Raw genomic sequence first — 11,863 nt, 5'->3', positions numbered from 1 at the left:
TGGAAGTGCGAGCGTTGACCAAATTGCATTTCTGTTCAAGACCGCTGAAAACAGTGGGTCATGTATGCACATTCCAAACGCAGATGGTAGCACGGCTGATCCCAGCAAATAGTGCGCCATAGATTCGGTCGACTCTCGCACGTCCTGGGCAATTTTGTTCCCGATGGCACATTCTTCGAACAATGGATATGCTCTGCAAGATGGAATACGGGAAGCACCTGTACTTTAACGTATATAGTACAGATTTAGCATACGGAGTCTTTCGTTTTCTGAATACGGCAAGCACCTGTATTTTAACGGTTATAGTACAAATTCAGCATACAGTGTGTTCCGTTTTCTGAATACGAGACGCACCGTACTTTTACGGTTATAGTACAGATTCAGAATACAGAGTCTTCCGTTTTCTAGATACAGAAGCACTCGTATCTTGTATTACGGTCTCTCTTTTACAGTTCTCCGTTCTACGGAAATGACCGTTCTTAATTTACGGAAGAGTGTTCGGTCACAAATTACCAGCAAATTTTCTGTAAAGTAAGGAAAATTTTTTTTACAGTGTGTGCTGTGTTCTCGCCGCTCAGTTTGCGTTGAAGCGATACACAGCACGAAGGTCACTTCGCTCGCTGTTGCTGCCGCGCCGCTTCCTCCCGCCAGCGTTTTGACATCGAGTGTCCGCGGTCATTGAGCGTCATGTGTGCATGTTTGCCAGTGCGCCCTGACACCATGCTTGTTAATTTAGTTGGCAAACGAGCGTTTACAAGTTTATACGGCCGATTAAACTACTATCCTTACTTATTATGGCTGTCTACTAATTTGGTATGAAAATCGACGTTTCGGCTTTCGGTCGAAACTGCGACTTTTTTGTAACAATTAGCACCAGGGCTTAACGACCAGATGCGAATAATAAATTGAATTGCACAAGAAATATGACCATGAACGTCGCTGCCTAGACGGGCAGCATTTCCTGAGCTGCCGAGTAAATGCTCACTTTTACAAAATTATGCCATCTTCTCTAACCGTTTTGAAGCATACAGCCTTTAAGGATAGTTTTGTTTTTCTTTTTTTCACTGCGCGGCCGTTCATTTTTGGGCTATCATATGAAAGTTGGGTGCTTTGTGAATGAAGGTATTCTGAGTTGCTGCCGTTTTGAGGCACGCTCATATATACAAACACAATGTCCAGAGTGTCGAAGATTGCGTGTTTATTTTGGTATATCATGAACGTCACGTGACAAGCAGTTCAAGATCACAATCAAAAGAAGGCATATCTGCAGGCAAGTTCACGTAACACGACGAAGCTTCAAATAGCCCATTCGCTGCTGTTTGCCTTCTTTTCCCTTGTGCTCTGCTTTTACAAGGAAATGAAGCCTTATCATTGCATAGAACTTGCTGAGGCAGTTAAATAACTCCATGTTTCGAGGATCGTGCGCAGTCAACTGGAATGAGCTTATTTCTTGTCAATCAGATGGGTAAACCACTCTCTTACCCTCTCTACTTCCTTGATTAAGTAGGCATTCGCAGGCATTTCAGAAACAAGTGGCCAAATAAGCGCCTTCGAGTACTCGTCACATTTAATTTTTATTATCATTCTTCGGGCTACAGAGCTTGTTACATAATAAATTATTTACTAAATAACAATTATTAAATTAATTGAACCCAGCAAGTCAAAAAGAAACCTTACTTCAGGTTTTCAGACATGTGCACAGGGAAACCCCCCCAAATGCGATCAAACAGAGGTGTCACTGATACAAGTATCCCCACCTGTTCGAATTAAGTAAGTCGCTAGGAGCCGGCGTGCGACATTAGTTTTTCCAAGCAGCTTAAAAGACCCGAACAATGGCTTGTACGAGCTTACACCCGAGTCCAAAGAACGTGCCTGGCGTTTTAAATGTTTATTCATTATCGCTTCTGTCTTGAAGGTACACCGAAGCTGTTCGAAACAGATTGAAACAATGGAAGACGCCGAGAAAACAGGACACACTCAGCGTTACAACAGCCAGCTACTGCGGTGCCACCCGGAAACAGGCATATTTCAGAGCGGTGTAGAATTAAGAAATCAATTTTGACCGCTTTTAGATGCTATAATACGTGCAGTTTACAGAACTCTGATGTAGTTTCTTTTTTTATTGCTCAGTTAAAGAGTTGTAAACTTCACGCTTCAATTTTCTTGAATTTGGCCCTTTTAACAAGTTTTGCAACAAAGAAAAAGTCAGAGCCTGAATAAAATATCTCCTCCCTATCCAGTAGGCAAATTTTTACTTTTTACTTCAAATGCAACAGACCTCATCAGCTTCGGTGCAGTGGATCCAAGAAAAACGATTTCTCCGTTCTCATGTATTTAGATAGGCGTTTTCGAGATTTTGTGCCGCTTCTGTTAGAGTGGCACATATATCCATAGTGAAGGATTGGCTAAGAACGGACACCCACCCCGTGGTATATGCCAGGGGGCCAGTAATTGGTAGCCTAAATATAAAAAAATTAAAGAATATCAAGGAAGCCACTGAATATCATGCGCTATTTCATTAATGCGCCTGTGTGCTGTTCAAATGAGGCGACATTATACCGGGCGTTCAAAATTAAGCTTTATGGTTTTCTTAAAATTGGGCACTGGGAGGCACGCGGAGACCACCTGTTCAAATACGTTATGTGGCTAGGGGGACACAAAATGACATGATAACTATCGCTGTCAGCAGCCCAATTAACTAAAGTTGAATAATTAACTTTTTATTGACTGCAGTAAGTGTGTGTGTTTGTATTCAAAAGTTGGAGGCAGTCGTGTTTCTACACAGTTTCACTTGGAAGAATTACTCTGCATGTCTGTGCTCGGAGATATCCGACTCCAAATTTTGGTTGTCATTCGCATGATTACGCATGCAAGAGAGTTAGGATCGGCGCAATGCTCCTCCCTGATGTGACGCGGCTGTTGCGTGCGGCGTTTATTCTGACAACAGGGCGGAGGCATCCTAACTCTCTTGCGTGCGTAATCATGCGAATTACAACTAAAATTTGGAGTCGGATATCTCGGAGCACAGACACGCTAGAAGAATTCTTCCAACTGATACTGTGTAGAAACACAACTGCCTCTAACTTTTGAATACAAACATGCCCACTTACTGCGGTCAACAAAAAGTTAATTATTCAATTTTAGTTAATTGGGCTGCTGACAGCGATAATTATCATCTCACTTTGTGTCCCCCTAGCCACATAACTTATTTGCACAGGTGGTCTTCGCGTTCCTCCCAGTTCCTAATTTTAAGAAAACCAAAAAGCTTAATTTTGAACACCCTGTATGTATACGTCTTATGCCGTGGTTTACTGCATTGTTACGCTGAACAGACGTACTGTGGCACCACTCTGTCGGTAAAGTTTCGGGTTATATAAGCCGCACCATTGGTACGTATAACCAGCCGACTCAAGATTGCAGTAGACCAAATGTAGGAAATTTAAGAAAATCAAAGCCGCCGAATATCATGCACTCTTCCATTAAGAGCTCCGTGTGCCATAGATTTGATATGAGCCAACATCATATGGACATGTTTTATGTCGTGGCTGATCTTTTTTTTTTTTTCTTTGAAAGAGCACAGGTGCTCTTTCACTGGCAATATTTTGCGGGCAATTTCGTGCTATCTATATAAGGCGATTTACTTTGTTCTACTCGGCGGGACAGCACGGAATTACGCGAAACCCGGAATAGTAGACTAAGGTAGCTTCTCCCAAAGAATATATGGTCGGGAGGTCCGAACTAAGGCCGATGGATATATTGAATGTCACTAGCGAGTTACCCGAATTTCCCATCTCGCGAGCAGCTCTGCAGGTACGCCTATCCTACATAACTGTAAAATGAGTGAATACAATTGCCTAGCGAATGTATATGTATATATTCATTTTGGGGTGCGATCACTACTGTATTCTCAGCTTATTTGTGACATCTGCGTCTAGATTCTTCGAAGTATACTATATTGTGCAACTATACCACATTATAATAGACAACTTTCACTGAATAGGTGTTTCGGCAAGCATTGAGGAGCTATTCTGTAAGTGTCCACGGACACGTCCATTTCCTCTGCTGCTGAAGTGCTGATTGGCTGGGGGCGCCTGTCTCCTTCAGACGCGTACCCTAGCCCAGCCAATCAGAACTCCAGCAGCAGACGAAATGGACGTGTCCACTAAATGGACACTTGCAGAATACCCCCATCCCCCACCTGCTTTTCTACGCAACACATGCACCAATTCCTAGATGACGCAGCTGTTGCCCAAAAATAGCGCCCTGCAGTTTCTCGTATTCTTAGCCCTAATTGTGTAGAGATGCCGAACGTAACAAAATTCTACACGAATTTGGAGGTTTACAGTGATGACAGGTCACCTTGTCAAAACGTTCGCCCCGGCGACATCCCTTGTTCGACCACTCTTGACTGTGGTGAAGAGATGGTCTCCAGAAGTAGTATATACTTGCTCCATGCATCACATATAGTACGTGACGATTGCGCGTGCATATACGCTCGTGCGTTCGTGTGTGTGTTCCCACTCGTACGACATATACAAACGAAACATGACCGTGAGCACGTGACTACTTTCAGGAACAGGGTCGGCCTCGAAGTCAAGTTCAGCTCTGACGTGATGCAAGTGGTCCAGTACGTTCCAGTGATCACCGTGAGTGTTCGTCTCCAGCTATATAGCATAGCAAGAATTATTTGTGCCTCTATTTGCGCACACTCTTTGCGCCGCAAGGCGGCAGCCTATAGACCACGGCCGCTTATGTAGTGCGCGAAAAACGCGCCACATATCTATGTACTATCAGCACCGATTCAAGAGTGCGAACCGGGGGGGTCATGGCTTTTCGTGTGTACATGCAACGCAGTAGAACGATAAACAGTGCGCACAGATATTCATGGCAAGCTCTGATATGTGCCCCGTGCGTTGTTTTGAAAATGGTGCTTCCACTGCTTTCACCTGCATGGTAGATACGCATCACGGTCACGCCATCGTTAGCTCATCTGGTACGTACGTTTCGTGGTCTCACGATCGAGTGGCGTGAGTAATCATGGCCTAATGGTTAGAGCAATGGGCTACTCTGCTGGAAGACAGATTCAATATCACCATCGGTCACGCATTTCTTTATATAGACTTCACACACTTGTAGATACCTAACAGAAAAGTCGAGGTGTCTTGAGTGTACGCGATCGGCCTCAGTGTGCACGAAATTGCAAAAAAAAAAGTTGCGAGGTGCAGAAACGCCACTTTGATAAATGAGTGTGCAAAGTCGCCCGCGATGCACGCGGGCGTATAGCTGCAGGTCAATACCAACGTTCTCAGTAGCTGGTCGAGACATAGGGGGAAAGTTCTAATTCTTCAGGGGAGGGGGGGGGGGGTCCGGCCAGCTATCTGCCCCCCACCCATTTATATACATATATAGTTGCTCACTGAAGTGACGGCCTTATGTGAGCATTTACAAGACCACATAGTAAGAGACAGTTCAATTTCACAGCCTGAGTCCCCTCGCACTACCAAGCACACCACTACTGGCGTCACTCGGGTGAGCCACGCGACAAGTGGTTTCAGTTAAACACGTTAGGGAGATATATGTGTTTTGTGCGTATTAAGTCGCACAAATGCACATCAATGAAAAAAGCCATGTAATGCCGTGTGAAAGTTTTAATACACAGATAAAATCAAGAAATCTTTTCCGGACGAAAGTTCGGTTGATAAGACATAACATATATCAAAATTACATATTATATCACAATTTCTGAATACAACTTATGACTAGAATTATTAGCATGAAGCAATGTGACTCCATAACGCAATAGTTTAATTACTTGTCAAAGCATGCCTTATGCCAATGGTTTCAATTACTTCCGGCGGCGGAATAGAGGATTATAGAGTAATAAATTATCAGGCACACAAATAAACAACCATATTAACAAATAAATAAACAAGACCCAGCGATATCTCAAAAGTGCGAAAGGATACGAGAGCAAATAGGAACAGTGTGGATTGCGTTATTAAGCAGCTAACATACATCATATGACGAATAAAAATTAATAAGGAAAATGCACAGCATAGACTAGGGAGCTATACAACAAACGCAACAAAGCGTCTTTGCTTGCCCAAAAGTGCTCACCCTGCTTGGGCTGTTATGTACACCATTTTCATTCCTTTATATAACTTTTTGCGTTGTTTTTTAAGCCAGGTGGTTTGCTTCGACTTGTAAGTTGGCGCGTTTCGCTTTCCTATTAAATACTTCAGTTCGTTGTCTGATGCGATGGTTTCACCATAAGTGAGAAGGTGTCCATTCGGTCACTTGATCTGGCAATGAAGTCGTCGGCAATCTTATTACAGCGAAGCTGTTAGCCTCTCGTTGGTTGGCATTTTTCTTGTCCATGTCCGTAGGCGAAAATGTGGGCCGAGCCCGGAGGTGTGCAATACCGGCTCGACCCGCGACGGAGGTGAAGCAGGCTCCTTTGGAATTCTTTGGAATCGCGCATACAACATACAGAACAGCATTCGTTTCAATAAAGAACAAGCACAAAACAAGCATATGAACCACATGATTGATGATAAGGCGATCCTGATAAGCATGCGAAGCAAGTAGCGCTCCCCGCGTACATTTCCCTGTAAAGATTACTGTCCCGCAAGCTGCCGCGGCGACGGCAGCTTGCGACGTGGGGAGTGACGTCACTAGCCTTTCGGATATAAAAGAACCAGCCCAGCAGCTGATTTCATTGTTGTTGCAGCACCGCTATGGGTAGGCGACGCATAGGTAGGACTCCTGAGGAGCATCGTGAATACGAGGAGAGGGAAAAGAAAAGAGAAGCGGCAATACGACCAGCGGCGGCGTGCTGTCAGAATTACCATTACTCTGATTACTACCATTACTCTAAAGCAATGAAGCATTGCATACCCCCCTCAGCAGTTGCGGTGGTGGTTTACAGCAGCTTCGCTGGACATCCACTTTCGCAGGGCCAAGATGGCGAGTCAATTTTTTTTTTCAAATTGATTTTGTGGGAGAGTTTTTTTAGAGCGTGCAAAATTGCCAGATGGTTCAAACGGGCTTGTCCAGTCGTCGACCGCAAGTACGTTTTCAGTCGCCGAAGACAAGAAAAGGACCTCTCGGATGTACTCTTGAATGTCACGTTAGCAGGGCCTACGGGAAAGAGAAGCAATACTGAATTTATCATTCACGTGCATTTCACACGCCGTTGATAGAAGACTCCGCCGAAGGGGTCACTAAAGTCTGCAGGTCTTTTTCAGTGTCAAAAGAGCATGAAAAGCAATTTTAAGCTAGGTGAACACAAAGAAACATATTCATTTTACAGGCATAGGCTGTCTATACCATTAGAAATAATTGTTAATTGGCTACCTCCTTTTCCTTAAAAGCTAGTGCTTCTGATGAGTCTGTCCTCCTATTGTCAGGATTTGCAGAAATAAAGCGAAAGTATGAATTAAAAGCCGTGCACGTCCGCGCCAGCAATTATGAAGTAAGCTTTTAGCTTACTGCATAAGTCAAAAGGTAGAGGCAACTCAAAAGAAACCTCAAATGATATGGGTAACAGAAGTCCGGTAATGACAGTTTAGGGGGAGGGGAGGTATCGGCTTCGGCTTCGCTGGGAGGAGGCCTCTTCCCCCCACCCCGAAAAACTTCGCAGGAGGCTCGGGCCCCGGAGACACCTCCTCACCCCCCCCCCCCCCCCCCCCCCACCGAGTCGGCCCCTGTGAGTCGAGCCATCATAATGTATATATGGTGACCCAGCAAACGTTAACCAAGCTTTCAATAAAAATAAAAGATTAAAAAATACGGTGCACGGTAAACTTATAAGAGCTACCGTGTACGGTCGTCAGACCCCTTTGCAGGTCTTGTTTGCAGCGTTTTCTTTTTTCTCTTTATTTTTTAACAGCTTGGCCTAACGTTAGCTGGGACGCACGTACCCTATATGCTATAGCACACTTATGCCATATTCAGATGGTCGTTTTCGAGTGCTCTAAGCGCTGCCAAAAGGCCGATCTTGTTCGGGTGGTCGAATAGGGGTGCTCCGGCTACACCCAGATGGTCGTTTCCCAACGTCCGACTCCAGGTCAGAGCGCCGAGAGCGCCACTATTGGCGTCGGAGCAGCAGAGAAAGTCGCTTTCCGTTCATGCGACCAGGCCCTCGCTCCGTTCGCGGCGACGAAGATTATCATTGGCGACGGGCCGCGTTACCGGCAGTTCTCCTCAGCCTTTGCTTCCTTCCCTCTCAATGCTTCGAAAAAGAGCCGGCTGTTCGGTTGACGCAAGATATCTCTTACTCGGAGAAAGTGGCCGTCCGAAATGGGCGCGCTCGGATTCGGAGGATAACAGCGACCATCCGAAGATGCCATTAACTGCTAAGTGCTGGCCTAGTCATTTATTGTGATTAGATTCTTTGAGAACTTTTGTTTGCGGTACGTGAGAAGTTTTCGGTGTGTTTGTATGTCTGTCCGACTGTCCTCGGTTAACCTCTTCCCCACCAACTTTGGTCATTGGGTAGTCCATGGTTTAATGCGTAGAGTATCCGGCTGATGTGCTGAGGGAACCATGTTCGAAAACAACCTTAATACCAGCTTGTCAACGGGCGTGTGACATTGGACATATGCCGCATTTCAACGAAACTCTTTGACGCCAGTTTGGGTCACTGGGAATGTAGCTCTGCTCATGTGCCGCTCTTAAGAAAAAAAAATCCTTTAAAATAGTTTCGGTGCTGGGCAGAATGAAACCATCATATACCATGTGTCCCCGTAACGTGCCAAAATTTAAATATATATGAAGATGCCACGTAGCTGGACAAAACCAAGGTAATGATGTTCAACGAGCATATTTGATGCCAACTTGTATCAATGGTTATGTGGGTACGTGTCCAGTGGGAAGCGTGAGAGAGGAGCACAGCCAGCTGCAGTACACGCCTCGTATACGAGGCGTGTACTACAGCTGTGCTATATGTATAGATATGTATACATATGACGCGTTTCAGTGCTGGCAAAACGGCGCGTCGCTACATTGCTTCAGTTCTAATCACATTAACGTTGACAGTCATCCTGACATAGTTTCTGCTCTAATTTTTATTTTATCTATTTATTTATTTATTTATTTATTTATTTGTTTTTTACTCTGACGAAAGTCGGTTCCAGACCAAAACGTTAATTAAATTGCAAAGCTGCATTTCGTACTTGCGCGACTTCAGGCACATCAGGCGAAAATTCGCCTGATGTGCTAGAACTAATGCTGATGCTAGAACTAACTAAAGAACTAATTCATGTTTAAGGACTCGTGAAGGAACGATTCGTAGCCTGATGGGTACGTGCACATGCGCGCGGAACGTTGCTTGGCAACCGCTCCAACTGCCGATATCTAAAATGCCTTTCTAGAGCAGGCACTCCCGCTGCCACCCACGCACCACCAGACGTTTCTGTTTCCTAAAATTGTTGTCTCGGCGCAACTGCTCTCTCGACCGTGCAGCGGGTGGAGGTCCTCGGCTACCTAAGCGGTTATCTCGGCATCTGGCTGGGACTGTCACTTTCCACCTTGGCTATCCAGGCCCAGAACCGCTTTTGTCCCTCTCACCGGCGCTCACTGACGGAACGACAGTAAGCAATGTCGAGTTTCTGCACGCATTCCGCGTAATCGTAGGTCAGTATGCTATATACTGATCACTGCGCATCCCCCCCTCTGCTGAATAACCCATTTGGAGGCGTGTTAGGAATACAAATGAATAACAATAAATAAAAGTAAATAAATAAACAAACGAAATTAAAGGAAGCTGGCAGATGTGTCTCACAGAAAAAAAGATCATGGACAGTTTGATTACAGTGTGCTGTGAACACTTGTATTTGTAACAGTTTAGTAAAGTAGTTTAGTAAAGTTTAGTAATCCGCATGCACAGCCAGTACGAGGGTCTTTCAATAAAGACTGAGACATGCTCTGGAAACTTTATTTCTGAAAATTATTCATCGGCACTTGTATCCCTTCTTCCCCAGTAAGTGAAATGCATGCGTCTCACCATCTCTACAACAAGTGAAGCCATCTTTTTACACCTACTTAAAAAATCGACTTCAATGTCTTAACTACACTTTGTTCCATGTCAAGGCAATGTCCTTTTTTACCGTGAGGCACATAAATAAGTCCAAGAGTGCCCCATCTGGACTGTGGTACGAATAAGGGCATCGTTGCGATGCTCCGGAGAACGGTAAAAAGAAAAAAGACATTGCTTTCACTTGGAACAAATACATGGTACATGGCGTAGGTACCACACTGGAGGTGATTTTTAGGAAGGTGGCAAAAGATGGCTTGACTCATATTACCTACGCTTTGTAGAAATGGCGAGACGCATGCAATTTTCTCTCTGCGAAGCATATAAAAAGGGAAAAAACTGCCGAATAATAATTTCCAGAAATAAAGCTCTCAGAGCGCCAGTCTCAGCAGTTATTGAACAACCCATATATTTCCGCTTACACGCATTCGTTTCCACCAAAGTCATCTTGTGCGCATCTCTATTAACATCGCTTCATTTGTTAGAATCAAAGAAAACTAGCGTTTGTATCACATGCAGCATGCTCGAATGTGGCAGAACATAAATAGCGATTGGCTTAAACGGGCACCTTTTGAAGCACCTATACCTGCCGTCGTAGTTGTTGAGATGGGTGATATTTTGAAAACTTCTACAAAAGCAGAGAAGTGTACATGTAATTTCATCTGTAAAGCTGAAATATGTAAATGGAAAACAAAGTACGTGGTGAAAGACAGCTAGGTATACCGTCGTGTTTCGCATGCAGGACGTCATTTCCTGGACATGATAACCCTGGTTTAAGATTCTGCTTAACCTATCTCGGTAGGAGACTACCGCTGCAATTCAGGTGAGCTTTATATATATATATATATACATATATATATATATATATATATTTGCCTTCCTCTATTTTTTTTTCAGAGCACTTCAAACAGCTGCCTATTTCCTTATGCGAAAACTGCCTGGAATTAATTTCGTGCACAAACCTATTTCTCTTCTGCGATAGACACGAACCATAGCCCTTTTTCTTTCCACGATATAGAGTGTGTAAGCGCGAATGAACGAGGACGTAGAAAGAAACAGATGCACAGAAACAGCGCTGTTTCTTTCTACGTCCTCGTTCAGTCGCGCTTACGTACACACTCTATCATGGATTCAAACCAATGTGTTCTAACTAAGTCCTTTTTCTTTCCCATGCTTCACAGAGCTCCAATATGCTAAACATGCAGAACACTGCACAAATTAATGAAATTTATTGTTCTGGCGAAATGGTATAGCATGAAGAGACTCTCTGAAATATATTTTAAAAATCACAGGAACACTTTCAATGACCTACAAAAGAAAGAATTTAAGGCTGTCAGACAATTAGCTAAGCATGACAAAATCAATTTATAGAATATATCACCGCATCTGGTAACTCAGCAGGCAAGATTGATGCATTGTGTCAGGTGACTTGCTGAACGGCCGTATCACTGAAAACTCGCTCCAGGGAAAAAAAAAAAGCGGGAAAGACAGGGCAGTTAGCCAGTTCGCTCGATGTGCGCACTGAGGGGTATAGGGTGGTGTCATAGGCGGAAAGTTGAAATTTTTGTCCGGTGGGCCGCCCGCCCAGCTTTCCGAGCTCCACACACACACACACACACACACACACACACACACACATATATATATATATATATATATCAACCAAAGGACCAGGCAGGATTCCGTACAGGCTATTCAACAATATACCTTATTCACACTACCAATCAGGTGATAGAGGAATGCGCGGAATATAACCAACCCTTATATATAGCTTTAATTGATTACGAGAACTCGTTTGATTCAGTCGAAACCTCAGCAGTCATGGAG

At 44.2% G+C, this 11,863-nt stretch overlaps 1 protein-coding gene across 4 annotated transcripts in view; it reads left to right on the top strand.

The window, feature by feature from the left end:
* The window catches only part of LOC126547099 (uncharacterized), a 57,954-nt gene that overhangs the window by 21,319 nt on the left and 24,772 nt on the right, over positions 1-11,863 (top strand). For 3 of the 4 annotated variants that reach the window (XM_055062879.2, XM_055062878.2, XM_055062876.2), the window contains exons 4-6: positions 4,574-4,646; positions 9,466-9,593; positions 10,779-10,859. In XM_055062879.2, the coding sequence (XP_054918854.1) occupies positions 4,574-4,646; positions 9,466-9,593; positions 10,779-10,859 (282 nt within the window). Of the gene's footprint in view, positions 1-4,573; positions 4,647-9,465; positions 9,594-10,778; positions 10,860-10,933; positions 11,056-11,863 lie in introns of those variants that run through there. The other variant, XM_055062877.2, reaches the window with a different exon arrangement.

Source organism: Dermacentor andersoni, chromosome 1, assembly GCF_023375885.2.
Source record: "Dermacentor andersoni chromosome 1, qqDerAnde1_hic_scaffold, whole genome shotgun sequence".
Lineage (NCBI taxonomy): Eukaryota > Metazoa > Arthropoda > Arachnida > Ixodida > Ixodidae > Dermacentor > Dermacentor andersoni.
This window is presented reverse-complemented; position numbering and strand designations above follow the sequence as displayed.